The 19,590-nt window shown below is 33.8% G+C and overlaps 1 protein-coding gene across 4 annotated transcripts in view; it reads right to left on the minus strand.

The window, feature by feature from the left end:
- The window catches only part of Rgl (Ral guanine nucleotide dissociation stimulator-like), a 33,507-nt gene that overhangs the window by 9,405 nt on the left and 4,512 nt on the right, over window positions 1–19,590 (minus strand). Inside the window, exons 1-2 of one of the 4 annotated variants that reach the window (XM_089703180.1) lie at window positions 11,427–11,697; window positions 7,295–7,573 (exon numbers count right to left, since the gene is read on the minus strand). The exons of 2 other annotated variants lie outside the window; for them this stretch is intronic. In XM_089703180.1, the coding sequence (XP_089559306.1) occupies window positions 7,295–7,462 (168 nt within the window). In that variant the 5' untranslated portion in view covers window positions 7,463–7,573; window positions 11,427–11,697. Of the gene's footprint in view, window positions 1–7,294; window positions 7,621–11,426; window positions 11,698–19,590 lie in introns of those variants that run through there. One more of the 4 variants, XM_089703172.1, reaches the window with a different exon arrangement.

The following is a 19,590-nucleotide window of genomic DNA, read 5'->3' on the forward strand; positions in this document are numbered from 1 at the left end:
CACAGCGCCAGCAGCCTCGGCGACGCCATTGGCTGACCTCTGATGACCCCACGAACAATAAAATAAGTCATGCGAATAACAGGGTAAATACATAATGAGCTTAGTGTTTTACGCAGATTGATGAAATTTGAGAGCAATGACGTTCAACGTAAACGTTGAAGATAATTTAATTAGCCACAAAATCTAACCAAGATTGTCAGAAACTTTCGAGTATAAATGCATAGGCATTGCATAGGTATATAATATCTTCCTACAAGAGGAAACACAATTTACAATATAAATTACTATAAGAGGAGATTAGTTTTTTTTTATATAATTGAGAAAGTTTGCGCACTAAATACAAAATAGAATACAATATGAGTAATTTCAGCAAATAAACATCATACTGACTCATATTTGTTGAGGATGTTATTGAGGTACCGTGAATAAATATCGATCGAGCATGAATGCGGCAGCAGTCCGTACTTTATAGACCTAAAAATAGAACAGATGTCATACAATTTACGCTATCTGACTCGTACATTTCCCCTGCAACCTATTTTTCAGTTTCATCGCCAAAAAAGACATGGTTTTCCTCCGTTTGAAGGGCAAAAAGAAGTATAACTTAGATGATACACATAACTACGTTTCTATTTTGTTATAGGTAATCGCATAATCTACCTAGTAATAGTAATAAATAGGTAATGATTTCTAACAAAAATATACTTATATGTATTTGTATATGCAGAATAATGTAAAACATAAAATACAACTTTTTGTTATAAACATCTTCTAAGCAAAACGGCGGCGCCCGGAAAGAAAGTAAGGTTATAAAAAGAACACGTTTTCACTTTGAGTTACACGATAAAATAACATGCTAATGTGAATTTTATGCAATTAAACAAATTTTATGTATAGTCAAATCGTGTAAAATATAATATTTGATATAACATAATACAAAATGTTGAAATTCATGGGTAGGCAAGTAACATAGTTGTAGATACGATCGACTTAAGTACTTCATGACAATCTAAAGGTCGTCGTTCCAAAAATGACATACGCGTTACCTCGCGTTACTAAGAAAGTAGTTTCTTTTTATGAGTCGCATACAATACCGTATGCAACCATATATTTATTTGTTGAAGGCAATTTAGCTAAGGACACTAGAGACTGTCAGGCAGTAAGCATGACGGATGCGCTTGGTCGCTTTCGGGCCCTTCCTTTGGCACGATATCCAAAGCCTCTGCGAACTACTACCGTGAACCGAATAAATAATGGAACTTTTGTTATACGGGTGCAATATCCTAGAAGTTATCTTTGAATACTTAACTTATAAGTCAATTTTATAATGGTTTGCAATAGAAACTGCTGATATATGGTTTTAACTTTTTCTAATTTTCAGAGGGAATCCAAAAGTTTCAGTTTGTTCGGGCAATTTAACATTAGATACAGGCCTCATATAATTTATATATTTATTAAGCATTTGAATTCCATAAAACCAAAAATATCAAATTCTACAGGCCTCATGTTTAATAATAGTCAAAGGGGCCAAATACTAGTAATGTCTATTCAATAAATAATTATAATTTTTTTAATGTCGATTCTTACATGATTCAGATTACCGCTGCAGCTGGCGCGGCGCGGCGTTAATTAGATCAGATAGTTTCACATTAATACAACACTTATTGCTTCCTACATCCTGAGCTTATTTCCTTTCACCAGAGCGGGAGATAGTTCATTAATTATAATAATTTAATAAAATGTAAGACGTAAGGAACTGTTACATTTAAAATTTCCACCTCAATCTGATTAAGTTATGTTTTATGTAGTATACACCTTTTTTATAATTTTATATGCTTATGATATTTATTTTAATTTATATAAAGTAATCCAACAACTAATAGTGCAAACAGCTGAGACAGCACAGACGCGGTCGACGACCCTAGACCTCTGAAATCGATAATACAGCAAGCAATGGCAACGTCCTGAACGGTCTCTAATTAAGGTGATCTCTCATTGGTTTAGTAAATAATGAAGATTAGTGCTACCTAATACTTCTAACATTCTCCCCATAACGTTAATAAGCCTCAGAGGTTTCGTTTAATCCTGTATTATTTGTGACGTCTGAAATTAAATATACTAATAATAATAAATATATAATCGCATCATGCTTAATGAAATTAAGGTATTATCTATTAATTCAGCTCTCGATGAAGCAGCAAAAAGGGGCATTTGTTATAAAAGCATAATAATACTTTTTGTAACTTAAATCTATTCAAAGATTTAATAAAAAAAAACTACACAATAATTAATCGCCCCTAATTCAGCAAAAAAAATAAACTACTATTTTCTGTATGTTTGTATACGTATTACGCATTATCCACTGCGACGAAATTAATATATACCCAATATATGTATAGGCCCAAGTAAAAACACCAATGAATTGCTAGATTTTAAATAACTGCACATACGATGGAACTAGATATAAGATATACTTGGTTCGATAGATAATATATGTATCACACACAGACAGCTGACGCTTTCGGAATTACTGTCGAGGTTTCATTGACAATAATGTGCTCATTGTTCAGGGACAGAGTGCTCTTGACCTGTTAATCCGACGAATCAATACATTCGTGGCAAAATTACATTACAACAGTTAAAAGTAGGAAGGAATACATATTATAATCTATAAACCTAGTTTTACTTTTATTATATCGCTGAAATACGGTGATTTTATGTGTATTCGTTTTATGGAGGGCGCGTACTTTTGGAATTTTACAGGATCTGCCTACTTATTTCTTTCAACTTCATTCAAAGTAATTACAAAATAAAAGAAAAATAGTCAACTGGACACGGGGCACAGTTGATTCAGAGGTAAGTTGTTGAATTACTTACGTAGTGTTTCAGCAGTGATTAGTCATTAGGTAAATATGTGCTGTGTGCATTTTTAAACCCCACGTCAATTAATTGTAAAATTTAAAGATATATTTGCCTATATGATAATTTGAGTATTGGATGATCGTTTTATCAAGTTGTCTCTAGGTAGACTGTTGCTGCGCTATAGTTGAGTATCTACTTGATCATCAATGAAAAATGATCGAAACTCGGGGGACATCGAATGCGACATATTGCTTATCGATTGTGACCGAAACAGGGGCACACCGCACAGCTAATAAATAACATGCACAACGAAAAATTGTAGGTAAACATAAAAAATACAACTTGTAAAAATACAATAAATTTAATGTTCGTAACACGCATTTTATTAACTTTGCAAGTAGAATTTAGTTTTGGATGGCTTTTTAAATTTTCATGCTTTACAATTTACAGTATTATATCGGTTGTATAGACATAATGCCTTACCATGCCATGTATGTAGGTAACTGCATAATTAAAAATTGCTCAGTCGTTTTCCTGCTTCAACGTTTTTAATAAAATTTTAAACATTTTTCCCTCGTATTTTTTAAAGTCTATAAAAATGTGCATACAAAGGATAGTCCTTACTGAAAGTACACTCTAAAGCCCTTAAAACGGCGCACGCAAAACCTGAGAGGGTTTCCTTGTTATAAGGAAAAGGTTATTTAGAAATTGCTTTCCGCACAAATGAAGAAGATTTGGTTAGGTTAAAATATTTTTAAATTAGAAACATTATAAAGGCGCTATAAAACGATCGTAAGATTTGAATTTAATATTCAATTATATTTGGTGACTTCGTATAAGTCAGTATAAGTTTTAACCTTTCTATTATTTTGCAGCAATGCATAGTAGAGGGTGGTAGAGGCTTGCGTTTCACAAACACCACATGCTTGTCCGCTTGAAAGCCTCGACCTAGTGTAATTACACGTATTGTAGTCGTGACCTTCGTTTGCTGAGCACATGTCATATATGAAAAAACATATTGGATTTAGCAGTCAAAGATCTAGCAAATCTATACCAATGTTGTGGCGATTAGGATTATCATTAATTATCTATACATCATCACTACATACTATAAAACAAAGTCGCTTTCCCTGTCCCTATGTCCCTTTGTACGCTTAAATCTTTGAAACTACGCAACGGATTTTGATGCGGTTTTTTTTAAATAGATAGAGTGATTCAAGAGGAAGGTTTATAATTTATATGTATAATAACATCAATTAAATAGTGGAGAAGTATCGTTATTTTTGAGGTTTCTAATGTGATGTCGTAAAAAATTACATTTTTTCCGCTTACATTGCAAACGCAGGCTGAACCCTACGAGTTTTATCAAAATAATGTACTAAGTATTATACACATTGAAAAGGTCTACAGAAAAGTCCGCGATGGTATATGTCTATCTCTTATGGATAACCCACAATAACTTTTTTTGTCATTTACTTTTTACGACAAATAATGGCTAATTTTCGATGCGATTTTAACCAATACAGCATTAATTAACCAATTAAATACCTTGAATACATTGTTCATTTAATATAGATCTATATGGCCCTTTACACCGTATGATTTAAGTGAATATTTTCGAAGATATTACAGATTTAAAAATTGCGAGACGTAGCGTTTGCGGCGGTGCGTATTTCCAAACTATACATAGCCAGAACGCAACCATAGGAAACTGCTCGTGTATACTTTGTAATGCTGTTTTTAAGTTTGTTATTACAATATATACACGAATTTTGCGTACTGATCGTGTATAATTTGTAACGCGGTTGCTTGCTTCTTCGTTCCAAACTATACACGACCAGTACGCAAAATATAACTAAATATGTACCTACCTACTACAAAACTTACGCGTGAGCGAAATAATAAATATATATAGGCAATCAAATACTTGTACAGCTATATCTATCTACTTTTATTATTCTTGATTGATTCAGTAAAATATGGAATAAAAATATTATTAGGTAACCTTAGAAAAATAAATAGGTAACAGATATAAGGGTTACCTATGGGTTAGGTTAGGTTCGTGTTTTTTAACTACACAAATATAGGAGCCCCGCGAAGCGGGTCTCCGTCGCCTCGCAACCGTCCTCTTCTGGACTTTACATTTTAGCACTATTAGATCAGTCAGAATCGACATTGAAAATCGAGAATTTAACAATAATTCCAAAAGTTTTCAAACTTCGGTCAAGTAAATGGTACATTGGGACGACAATAAATCTCATTTTGCAACCTTGTCCGCAGTCCGGAACATTGTTAAAATTGCAATTAAATTATTTTTTTGCTGTATGGTCGTGAAAAAAATTCCAAAAGTTCTGCAAACTTGGGGAAGTTTTCGATATAATATTTCATATCACGTATTAAATTTGCAATCAATCTAAGTGTACGGAACATTGTTAAAATTGCAATTAAATTATTTTTTGTACTGTATGGTCGTGAAAAAAATTCCAAAAGTTCTGCAAACTTAACACAGATATCGGAAATATATACCGAACGGTTGTATAAATTTGCAACCTTTTTCGTTGACCGGAACATGTTTATTTATAATTATTTTTATTTGTGGTCATTTTTTCGAGTAAGGTGGTCTCGGAATAATTACAAAAGTTTTGGAACTTGGTTGCAAACTTCGAAAACATCTATTCTGGTGCATTTACAAATTTGCAACCTCATTCAGTTTAATAAAAAAAAAAACATTAATATTCAATATTAAAAGATGTTCCGTACACTGAGATTGGTTGCAAATTTAATACGTGATATGAAATATTATATCGAAAACTTCCCCAAGTTTGCAGAACTTTTGGAATTTTTTTCAGGACCATACAGCAAAAAATAATTTAATTGCAGTTCCGGACTGCGGACAAGGTTGCAAAATGGGATTTATTGTCGTCCCAATGTACCATTCACTTGACCGAAGTTTGATAACTTTTGGAATTATTGTGAATTGAATGTCTAGACTGACTGGAGTATATTGTCAATTGTAAGTCGTGTAGTATAGTCGGGAACGAAGAAACAAGCATCCTCGATACAAAAAATATACGATCAGTACGCAACATTATATGTATACACAATACACATGCATTTTAATAATAGATTTCAAAACAACAATACAATAATATAAACGCGAGCAATGGAAAGACGCCGCGCTTACTCCGAAACATACACGATTAGTCCGCATGCGTACTGGCGCTGTATATTTTGGGACGCTATTCTTACTTACTTCACTACAAAGCATATGCGAGTATTTGCGTACTGCTGTTGTATAGATTGGAAGAACTTTGTAAAAAAGATATTTCCAAACTATACGTGATTAGTTTCACACCGTTGCGTACTGGCCTTGTATAGTTTGGAAAGACGCTGCGGCGGTTCCGGCCGGCCGCCCGGCTATCTATTTTATACCCGTGCGAAGCCGGAGCGGGCCGCTATGTTTTTATAAATATACAACGTTCACAGTTTTTCTGTAGTGTATTTCTATTTAGTATATTGCACAGTTCGTGCGAAGCCGGGGCGGGTCGCTAGTAGCTAATAAATATTAGTACTCTGTAGTATGTACAGTCAAAACTCGTTGCCGGTCAAAACCACTATTGCGGGCAAAAATCAAATGGAATGTATCTTGTACATTTTTTGTGTACATGTATTGTTAGTTAGATCTCTTGCAAAACATCAATCAAATTGCATTACTGGATTTAAAAAATAATCCTGTTCCGTTCAGATAGAGACAAACATTGTAAAAAGGTTGCTTTGTGTTTATTAGTTTTAAAAGTGGAAAGTAAACAAATTACTTAATTGTAATAACAAACACATTGCTTAAATATATTCAGTCTGTTACATGCGGAACCATGTTAAGATGCAGGCCTGAATTCTTTCACATAATTCATGCCTTGACCTGCATCGTTAACTACCTGCCTACCACTAGTACCGCGTACATTGATGAGTTTCAACTAGGCAGTCAAATGGAATATTATTATATCCCATTCGTCCTTTTACCTTTTAGTGTGTAGTATGAAAGGAAAAAATAAATTATACAGTTAAAACAATAAATTTGATTGAATTAACGGTAATATTAGTTGATTTATTTTCAATGGGTTTACTAATAAATACATCATATTGCTGTTTATAAACCACGATTGATATGCTATCATATGACTATTCGCTTTATTGTGGTTGTTTATGTGTGATATGTGTGTGATTCAGAAACTTTACTATTTGTCATAATCTACAATATTCAATGATTAGTCACCAAAAGGAAATATAATGTACTTCATCAATTTTTATGATGAAAATCATTCACACATCATATTGCCTTGTTGTATGTTTTCCACGAACACTGTTTATCAATCATCAAACGAAGGATTTGATAATGTAATGTCGGTGAGCACCAGAACGAGCCGCAACTAACCTTGACGTACCACCTCGTCTGCGACTTGCGATGCCTGGTGCGGCGGCGCTCTGCACTGCGCTGCTCGCGTGCCGGCGACCGGAGAGCGTGGCACTTCGCCGCGAGGGCCTTGGTGCGCTCCGACAGCGAGTGCCGCAGCTCTCCCCCCGCACACCCCCGCACCAGCATCGTTCATCCACCAGCCCCCTTCACTGACTTATCATCCGGCCCGTTATCACTGCTCATGTCTTTTATCACACACTCAATATTTACCGCAAACGATACACCGCTCGCGCTGCACTATGTCACACGAAGCAGGTAATGCCAAGCGACGGAAATATGGTGCTCTAATTTATTAACAAAAATTAAAATACCAGTTTTTTATGTACGGTCAAACAGGTGTACATTTACAGATACATAACATTAGTTGACATGGCGACCAAAATGTTATAAAATGTAACTCTTATCTGATTCGTTACTGAAACGACTAAATTTCTGGTTAGTATGGTATACAGGGTGTAATCGTTAAGTGTGCACAGGCGATTATTCCGTAACTATTACAGATATCAAAAAACTTTAAACTGATATCGAAAGTACTTAACCTAATGAGTAAAATGGCCATAATAAATTTTTAAAAATAATACGAGAAATATCTAAAAAATTAACTTTAAACCCTCCCATACATTTAGTATGAGATATGAATATCCCATGTACATGGGTTGATCCAAAAGTAATGATAATCAATATTAAACAAGGTCATTACAGTTAAAATAATTATGTATTTCTCTAGATAGTCTTCTAACTAGATAATATACTTCGATATTTTTTTTCCTTAACTTTGAAAAAAAAACTTTGACTTCATCTACCAAAACCCCTCAAAATCGGCCATCACTTCGCTGTCGTCTTAAAATTTCTTGTATCGACGGTGTTTCTTGTGCCGAGGTAAGAGATAGAATTAACTAGCCGATTTTTGATTGGCAGCCATCGCAACTGACGCTTTGTGATCTGGTGCGTTGTCTTGGTGAACCAACATTCAAGACCGAAGTTTGCCATGTCTTTTTTTCTTACTAACCTACCCGCAATCTTTTAATTTGGTCTGTGTAGTAAGAGCCCTGTGTAGTAGTGGCTACCTTCTTAAAATATTCCACATTTCTTCAGCGTCCCAAAAAACTACGGCTTTAATCTATTCCACTAATTTTCACTTTGAAAATCTTCACCGTCACTTTGGAAGCTCGCATCCAGGCCATTGATTGTTTCTTGGTTTCAGCATAAACATGGTGAACCCAGGTAACGCCCATGGTCACAAATCGTGACAAAAAATTATCCTGATCTCATTAAAAATTTAGAAATTCACCCTCTAAATGTCGAATCGTTGTTTCTTCTTTTCGTCGGGAAACATTCTGGCTCGCACTGTTCACATTAAAATTAATGTTAATACTTGGAAACGTGGCCTGTAGATATAATTTTTTTGTGATAACTTAGTGATTACATGAGCAAGCATAAAACATTTATTTTATATTTTTATGTGCACAGGAAATACCCAATTATCATTACTTTTGGATCAACCTATACATTTAATATGAAAGATTTTAGCTTTTTTTTTTGTTTTTTTGGTTTTCTGCTTTAATTACTTCGCAAATTTGGAGGGAAGTTCATTAAGAAACTGTAAATAGACCTCCTCATTGTATTGCACAATAAGGACGTCACTTCGAAAATCTACTATGAATACAAAATGTATGGGAAATAAATTGTATGGGAGCGTTTAATGTAACATTTTTGGTTATTTCTCGTTTTATTTTTAAAAATTTATTATGGCCATTTTACTCATTAGGTTAAGTACTTTCGATATCAGTTTAAAGTTTTTTGATATCTGCAATAGTTACGGAATAATCGCTTGTGCACACTTAACGATTACACCCTGTATATTATTTTATTGGAGTCGGAAGTAAGGACTAAAGTATAATGGGTAAATATCCTCGCTATCTAAAGTACGTTCATGGGTAATTAAATTACAAGCTACTCTATCTACCTATAACGCGAACACAAGAATGAATCAAATTGGTTTGACAATGAAGATTGCAATCACACGTTGTATATTATAATACTTTATGAGTACATATCTGATAACTATAAATCATACAATGCTGGAACAAAATACGATTCGTGGAACTTGTCATGTTTACCTTTGCATACTTTAAAACAAAAAGTGTTAAAACTTAAAACATAAGAAAAAATGACGAAATCGAGTAACTAAATTTAGGTGCCTAGCATATCAATATTGAATATACAGTATAGGTAGGTATTTCATATATAATTAATACATACTTTCAAATACGACTACCTATATCAATAACCTTGTACGTGTATCAAAGTATAATATGTATTAGGTAGGTAGTTCGCAAATCGCAATGTTGACAATAAGGGGACATCCTCATTGTGACACACCGTGACGTACGTTTGATACCTCATGTTATACACAGATATTCTACAGTCAGCTTGTAATATTGATTGTTCTGCAAGCTTTTCAGTTGATAGGTACACAATATGAGCGATTAGGGATCTTCTCGATATAGTTCTGTGGGATCTACCAATTTTAAGTCACTAAAATGCTTTGTTCACAATATTAACACAAACCTGTGTTAAAAAATAACAAAAATAAAAAAGATGCGTATCGATGCAAAAACAAAAAAAAAGTTAATTGCAATTTTTAGAGATGATTTTTTTTCGTTTTTTTATTCTTGAAATAGAATTAATTCGAACTGATGTAAGCTACATTTTATTTATTTATTTTAGGATTTCCGGGATAAAAACTGAATCATTTCATAGCTTGCGGTGTGAAGAAGAGACAGACAGACAGAGTCACTATCACAGCTTCATATAAAAATGTATCGTTACAAAACAAAACATCTAATCAATATTTGTTTATTCAAAACATCCATCATATAATATAGATATTACGTATATCATTATATATAAATTCAGGAATTTTGAAGCAATGAAGATCATTTTTTTTTGTTACTTCAAATAAAGGAGTATTCAAAATACATAATTGGTTTATGGAAGTTGAAGAAACGACACCGGTGACATTCCCGAATAGAAACTATGGTATGTATAACTAAATCTTCGATTTTTTTGAGTTTTAAAGTTATACATAATACATAGATACTATACGTCAGGTAATATACGTATAATGTATATCATAAGTCAGAATACGTTATAAGTTAGGTAATTGCCCGACTCGCGTAGGCCAGCGAGAGAAGGTCGAAGCGTGTAAAAAAACAACATTGTATTATAAGCTGTCTATCCTTTGGAAACATTGTTGGTACACATATACGTGAAATATGTATAACCATACTGGCATGTAGGTAGCAACTCCCATCCTGTATTGGAACATTCACCGAAATTTAAATATTCATTTGGAAGTAGCTTTAAGCAATTTCCTTTATCTGGAATTTTATAATGTACACCTGGCGCGTCAGTTGCTTTTTATCTCACAAATCAACGAAAACTGAACCGTATGTCTGGTAAAATTATCAAGAATTGAGAGACAGGTGGCGTAAAGATAGGCGTCAGGTGCACAAAAGATTTCTTTTGCAGTTTTATTGTGACAGACCCTTTTATAACAATGAACACTACAGAGCTCTGCGGTTTTATGGAAATGTTTTCTAGGGTAGGCTGGCCTGATAAATGATAATAAAGTAGGTATCAGTTATCACACGTAAAATATAAAGCATAAAAAGAGGGAATTTAACTGGTTTGCCAATTTCCACTACTTTATAAAATATTCTATATTATATTTTATTGAATTTCCCTGCCTGGTTATGCCGAAAAATATCATGATAATATTATGGAGGTCTGTAGCCAGCCTTATTTACATAAATATGTAGAATTTTTTATTTATTTTTTGTTAATTTTAACAGTATTTATAAATAAAAGGAAGTATTTAACAAAACAAAAGAATGTGTTTCCCAGCATTCAAATATTGCTGTGTAATTTGCATAAAACAATTAAGAAATCGTAACTTGTGTGGCAGACTAAAACTAAACATAATAATGATTCATGATGATTGGTGATGAAAAAAATTAATACGTAAAAAAAAAGTATTGGGATGATATTCCGTTTCCTAGCTTGGCATTAACTACTGCTATGTTACCTGTAGCCTAATTATTAACCTCGTGCATAATTATCATGTGAATTAATCCAAATGACGCGAAAAACTGACACTTAACAAAAACACAAGAACGAATAATTTTGAGCAAAATAGTCACTTCCAAAACTGATCACTTCTTTAACACGCACAACTTCTTAATCTACAAAGGTAGGAATGTTATGTTTTTGTTATCACAAATGTACAAGAATGAGTAATCGCGCCAAATAAACTGTCAAAGCGATTTTGTAAAACCCTTCCGTTCTCTGCGCTCGGTGCGCGTCGTCTGACGTCGGCCGAGAGCCCCGATAGCGACAGCTGTGTTGAACCGTGGAGTGCTCCAAGGTTGTGACGCGAGGAGACGAGATAGCTTCGAGGAATACGCATGTGCCGTAGCACTGTTCCAAATCGTCATAATTGTGATGTCACAAAATGTCAGCTTAACTTAATATTATATATAAGGTTATACCCATAGGCCATACATAAATAATATGTAAATATAACTTTATTGCTAATGTGAGTGAGTCATTATATACCTACGATGTTTTGTTTTCGAAATGATATAAATGTGGTGCTCATGCCGTGGTTCGAACGATTTGATATAGTTGTTACCGGAAATGTATGTAATCCGTCATTGTATACAATTCCTAGGAAATGTATATAATTCCTAAAATCGCACGGAAATGTGTGAAATAAATTATTTTATACACATTTCCTAGGAAATCTATACATTTCCTAAATAGCTATCGGAAATGTAAAACATTTAAGATATTGATATGTCTCAGGCAAATTGTATATAATCTGGCCGTTTACAAACGGTCGGCATTTTGTAGTAACTATGCCGATAATTCGTAATCAGAGATTTTTGGTTTGGATAAGGGGATGGGTTAGGTTAGGTTCGTGTTTTTTAAAACTACACAGAAATAGGAGCCCCACGAAGTGGGGCTCCGTCGGCTCGCGACCGTCTTTTTGTATAATTTTGGAAAAAGACGAATTTTCGGCATATTAAAACAGCTAGCCGTAATGTAATACGGCGGATTATACAATCCGACTGCGCCAAATATTCGCGGGGACAGCGGGACGAGGGGACTGATTACTTGCCAAATGAAAATTTGATTTTATAAGAATAAATATAAGTTGATTTTGTGATATTTACGTTAAAAGTAAATAGTTGATTTTTTTAATGTTAATTAGTAAGATAATAATATGAACATAACATTCACGGTATGACTGTATCAATATGAGCTATAATAAAAAAAAATAACAACGTGTTTTATTACAGAAAGCATTTACTTTACACATTTCCTAATACGATATTGGAATTCTATACAATTCCTAGGAAGATTATACATTTCCTAGGATATGCATGCATTAAATAGTTTTTTAAACAATATTTTATACATTTCCTAAATGGTATCGGAATTGTACACATTTTCTAGGAATTGTATACAATTCCTAGATTTCATACATTTCCGGTAACATAGATAAAACGGATTATTCATTATTCTAAATATGGAATAGGTATATCGCTTCTTAGCTAAGCTTCTTAGCGATAAGGCCGCCTATTTGTACCGCTCTATATTACTTTGTTTGTATTTTTTGTATATTTTTTTTGTTTGTGTGTGCAATAAAGTGTTTATTATTATGTTTCTCAGTTCCATAATACTCGGGTACCACCAGAAGGACGGTACCCGGATCTTTGGAAGGCTTACGTGGGGACACGGATCCAACACGCAGAGGCTCTTTTGAGAATTTTAACGTGTTGTGGGACAAAAGGCAGCCGCAGCCTGCCCATTATTATTATTAAAAATCATAATTCTTTACAAAGACAGAACCGACTCCTTGGTACAGTGTTTGACGCGTGAGCGTAGCACCGAGGGGTCCTGGGTTCGATTCCCGGTGGGGACGAAAAAAAAAATGTCTCGGCCTGGTAGAACACAGAAGGCTGACCACCTACTTGTCCCTAAAGAAAATCGATCAGTGAAACAGATGTATAATGCATCTACCCCTTACACCACTAGTTTTCCCTATAGTAGCGTTAGTTTTGACATCGCGGGGGTAAAGACGTATTTGGAATTAAGATTGACGAATAGAGTTGCTCAATTTCTTATCTATCTAATCTAATAGTGAAATCTGAAAGTTTATAGATATGAATCATGGATGTAAAGATGAATGTTTATCACGCAACTACTGAACTGAAGGTATTTTATATACTAAAAATATGTAAAAGCGATGAATAAGAATAGAATAAAGTTTTGTATAGCATAAGAATAGAATAAAGTTTAGTATAGCAGCGTCTATAATCTATATGCAACAATTCTTATATGAATGAATGATTGAATAAAATCAATATTAATTACAAATGAGCTCAGGCAAATATCTCGCCTCGGCTTCGACGACTTTCTCATCAATCAACGAGCAATGAATAGAATTCTAAACCTGAATATTAAAGCAGCATTTCAATATCAGCGTGTTTAGACTACAAGCCCGCATATGAAAAAAATATGGGTCAAATGAACCACCACGGGACATATCTAGAACGAAAGAAGAGCAAAAAATAATAAGATTCATCACTATGCCGTCACTTGTAAGCTGTCCAACTGAGTGCAGATGAGAATTGAAAAGTACAGGTAGACTCGGTAAATTTTGGTCATATATTTTTGTACGGCATTCTTAACCATCGATAGATCCATTAAAAATAATAAGAAACCGCTCAGTGCCGTACAAAAATGTTGGTCCACCAAGTCGGAATTTTTATTTAATTTCCGAGAGTTACCGGGGGTAAATTTGGTCATTTGACCATGTACGGCATCTGTGTCATACTATTGCTATACTGCTTTTAATCCATTATTCCGCAACGCCGTACAAAAATCATGGGGACAAGGGGAAAAAATCGAGAGTTGTAATCCCCTCTCTTTCCCCACTCCAGGGGGTCATTTGACACAACACGAAATAAATTTATTTTTAAAGTATTTTATGCATAGATAATATTTTTTCATGTGCCGTACATTTTCGTTGGTTCAAAGGGGAAAAATCTGAAAAAGAAAAAATCCATATAACGAAATGTTTGCTTTATATTTTGATAATAAAATATAAATATACATTAATATTAAGAAGCTCGAGGTGGTTAATTATCACCTTGGAAAGTCGGAGTCAAGTGGAATGGACTCCGTTAAATTGATGAACTAATAAAAAAGCTATGAACGAAAAGATGTGAATTATATGCAATCAGCCCATGAATACAGGTAAAGTCACAAGCAAATGCTAGTAATATATACATATTCAAAATGTACAAGTAAAGCGCTTTCAAATGATACCAAACACGGCATATTTATCTTAACTTTATTTTTTTACTCTGTATGTTTTGTCCGCTAGAGGGAGGGCACCACATTAGATTTTGTGAAACCCCATATAGCCTTTAGCTAGCTGGTCGCTGGTTATCCAGTGAACAATTCAGACGCTTCTAATGATATGTCATTTGTCGAATTCTGATAAGTAGTATACATGACCTGTCAAAACCATAACCCTCCTTTTGCTTTGCCGTAGTTGGGTAAAAATATGTTAATGCCGTACTGTATCAAATGGCCATCAAGCACCCTTAAAATTGTAGCTTTCGTCGCTTTCATCAGCCTAAAAGATGTGGTCTGCACAAAAATGTACGGCATCGTTTTTTCCTAATTTATCTATGTTAATACTATTTAAAACAACGAATAAAGTGTAGAAAACTATTATATTTCATTAATCTACGATGTTTAAACTTTAACAAAATTTCTGGTTTTGCATTTCTCTATAACTTTTTTTAGAACGGTTTCTTTTGAACGGCAATACTATACAACAATTGAATTTTACAATATCATGTTAAAAAAAAAGTTCCCGTACAGGGTCAAATGACCTTACAGCTCTTTATATCAAGAATTCGATGAAATTAAGATGATTATTGGTATATATTTAAAAGAACAATTATTTTTTGACGGCATTGCTTTTAATAGTACTTTTGAGTGCTAGATAATGTTTTGGAACCGAAGCCGTACTTAGTCAAATGACCCCCTGGAGTGGGGAAAGAGAGGGGATTACAACTCTCGATTTTTTCCCCTTGTCCCCATGATTTTTGTACGGCGTTGCGGAATAATGGATTAAAAGCAGTATAGCAATAGTATGACACAGATGCCGTACATGGTCAAATGACCAAATTTACCCCCGGTAACTCTCGGAAATTAAATAAAAATTCCGACTTGGTGGACCAACATTTTTGTACGGCACTGAGCGGTTTCTTATTATTTTTAATGGATCTATCGATGGTTAAGAATGCCGTACAAAAATATATGACCAAAATTTACCGAGTCTACCTGTACTTTTCAATTCTCATCTGCACTCAGTTGGACAGCTTACAAGTGACGGCATAGTGATGAATCTTATTATTTTTTTGCTCTTCTTTCGTTCTAGATATGACCCGTGGTGGTTCATTTGACCCATATTTTTTTCATATGCGGGCTTGTAGTCTAGTTGTCTTTAAAATATGCAACGAATTATTTGTTGAATATTAATTTTATTATCATACTAGCTTTCCGCCCGCGGCTTCGCCCGTGTTTTCAAAGAAAAACCCGCATAGTTCCCGTTCCCGTGGGATTTCCGGGATAAAACCTATCCTATGTGTTAATCCAAGTTACCCTCTATATGTGTGCTAAGTTTCATTGTAATCGTTTCAGTAGTATTTGCGTGAAAGAGTAACAAACATCCATACTTACAAACTTTCGCCTTTATAATAGTAAAGTCCGGTCGCGGAGCAGAAAGAATTTTGTACAATGACCTCTTTACCTACTGACAGTGGTCACAAACATTTTTGAATGAAGTGCAGTTTACATGAAATATTTGGAGGAGAAAATGTTTTTTACTAATTTATTAAATAAATGTCCTTTATTCATTTACAATACTTATTAGATAGTTACATTTTAACTTTTTCAATAACCACGATATACATATTATATATAAAAAATGGGCGTGTACACACATAAGAAATGAAACTTCTTTATGACCTTATTTTTAAAAAAATAATTTACTATGTAGGTACAATATTACAGAAATACGTTAGTCTAACACGCGATTTCGACTTAGGCGGATTTTGAATGGACATCAAGAGTTTGAGGTTTATTCTTATAAATTTTGAATTCACAAAATCATAATTGAACACCTGACACCAATCAAGCAAACACAAACCTTACGCTCTCAGGTTAAAGGTTTACAATCCCTAAGGACGGCGGTCATTGCACCTGTGCGAGCAAGACACATTATTTTTACAAGGGAGTGACAGTGACAGGTAATAACAGGTTAATGTACGAAATTCTTCCTGCTCCGCGACCGGACTTTAGTAGGATTATGTACGAACGACGCGGACGGTCGGCGTAGTATTAAACACTACAACAGCACTTTTATAAGCTATAGATTAGTTTGCCTATAAAATTGTAAAGCAACACAATCTTATTTGCAAGATACTTTCTCATATTTCATATTTGGTATTTATTTGTTTAATTTTTATCGTACTTAGCTTTTGTAATTGTTTTTAATTTATATGCAGTGACAGGCTTTTGGTGTTGATCTGTTTTATTTTTGGCTCTTACAAAAAGAAAAAATCTAATATCGTCGTAATAAAATAATCGTAAAACTGATATAATAAAAATATAGGTACATAGTACGTATTTGTAAGTAAAGGACTTCAACGCGCTTTTCGTTTTAATTATAAATTAATTCCGAGAAGTCTAGGCTAAATTACCTATAACAGTAATTTCAGTAAATGACTCATATACATATTTATTATTTATCTCAAATCACATAAAATAATAATACAATATTAACTAAGTACTTATATAAAAATTGTAAGTAATAAAATATATAATATCCAAACAATGTTGGCATGAAATATTTCCTTTCATCTGAATTATCATAAAATTAAAATGTAATTATGTAATTATTAGAATTCATTTAAATACATAAAAAGCAACATCAGTTCTTTTCAATAATAGTGGCAAATAAATCTTCAAATAAATTTATTTGAAGACTAGCGACCCGCCCCGGCTTCGCACGGGTGCAATGCTGATACTAAATACACTACAGAAAAACTGTGAACGTTGTACATAATTATATAAAAACATAGCGGCCCGCTCCGGCTTCGCACGGGTATAAAAATAATATATAGCCGGGCGGCCGGCCGGTACCGCCGCAAACGCTACGTCCCGCAATTTTTAAATCTGTAATATCTTCGAAAATATTCACTTAAATCATACGGTGTTAAGGGCCATATAGATCTATATTAAACTAGCGGTCCGCCCCGGCTTCGCCCGTGGTACATAATTACGTTTTCTCTACATAAGAACCATCCTCGTACTTCAAGGAATATAATAAAAAAAGAATTATCGAAATCGGTTCAGCCGTTCTCGAGTTATGCGCTTACCAACACATTTTGCGATTCATTTTTAGGGTTCCGTAGCCAAAATGGCAAAAACGGAACCCTTATAGTTTCGTCATGTCCGTCTGTCCGTCTGTCCGTCTGTCCGTCTGTCACAGCCGATTTACTCGGAAACTATAAGTACTACAGTGATGAAATTTGATGGGAATATGTGTTGTATGAACCGCTACAAAAATATGACACTAAATAGTAAAAAAAAGAATTGGGGGTGGGGCCCCCCATACATGTAACTGAGGGATGAAATTTTTTTTTTTCGATGTACATACCCGTGTGGGGTATCAATGGAAAGGTCTTTTAAAATGATATAAAGTTTTCTAAAAAACATTTTTCTTAAAGTGAACGGTTTTTGAGATATCAGCTCTCAAAGTCGTAAAAAGTATGTCCCCCCCCCTCTATTTTTATAACTACGGGGTATAAAATTCTAAAAAAAATAGAGGTGATGCATGCTAATTAACTCTTTCAACGATTTTTGGTTTGATCAAAGTATCTCTTATAGTTTTTGAGATAGGTTGATTTAACTGTAATTTATTATATTTGCTGCTACGGAACCCTTTGTGCGCGAGCCCGACTCGCACTTGGCCGGTTTTATTATATATAAAGATGAACAATGTATTCAAGGTATTTAATTGGTTAAGAATTAATGCTGTATTGGTTAAAATCGCATCGAAAATTAGCCATTATTTGTCGTAAAAAGTAATGACAAAAAAAAGTTATTGTGGGTTATCCATAAGAGATAGACATATACCATCGCGGACTTTTCTGTAGACCTTTTCAATGTGTATAATACTTAGTACATTATTTTGATAAAACTCGTAGGGTACAGCCTGCGTTTGCAATGTAAGCGGAAAAAATGTAATTTTTTACGACATCACATTAGAAACCTCAAAAATAATAGTACTTCTCCACTATTTAATGGATGTTATTATACATATAAACCTTCCTCTTGAATCACTCTATCTATTAAAAAAAACCGCATCAAAATCCGTTGCGTAGTTTCAAAGATTTAAGCGTACAAAGGGACATAGGGACATAGGGACAGGGAAAGCGACTTTGTTTTATACTATGTAGTGATGATAGTGATGATGTAGATCAAAACTGCTTATAATTTTTTATAAAATAAAATAAAAATAAAATAAAACTAACTATGTTTATTTTCGTAAGTATTAACAGATACACACATTATAAAATTGACTTGGACAGCTTGGACTTGACGAATAGCCGTATTGGAAACTCCTGTAATAAGTTTTCATAAAATTATATTCTAATCAACAAACAATGTTATAGTTACCTACATATAATATTTTTTTAATTTTAAGTATCAAAACGGGTAAGTCCAATTTACCAATAAAATCTTCAAAATTGAAAATTGTGATGTGTTTGACCCTTATTCATCGAATGTTTTTCTATGTAACACATTATAAACAACGCCTCTTGCTTGTGATCGCAGGGGCTTTTTCGACATTTTCGAAGATTTTTTAGACAAAATCCTAAAAATTATTCATCAACTGCAAAAAAGACAAATAATTTGACAACCAATTTGATAGTTGTCAAATAAGTTGCCACATGAAAATCTTTTATTTCTTAAATATAAATATGCCATCAGATTCTGGTAGACCCACGGTAGACCTATATTTTCGTAGACAAAATTTTCAAAGTAAAGGAGAAATTTCGAATTATACGATACTTAGTACCATCGTACGTGATCCCAGT

This window comes from Colias philodice, chromosome 2 (assembly GCF_061535455.1).
Source record: "Colias philodice isolate Cphi_HAF_F1 chromosome 2, ilColPhil1 Martin Lab GWU primary, whole genome shotgun sequence".
In the NCBI taxonomy this organism is placed as follows: Eukaryota; Metazoa; Arthropoda; class Insecta; order Lepidoptera; family Pieridae; genus Colias; species Colias philodice.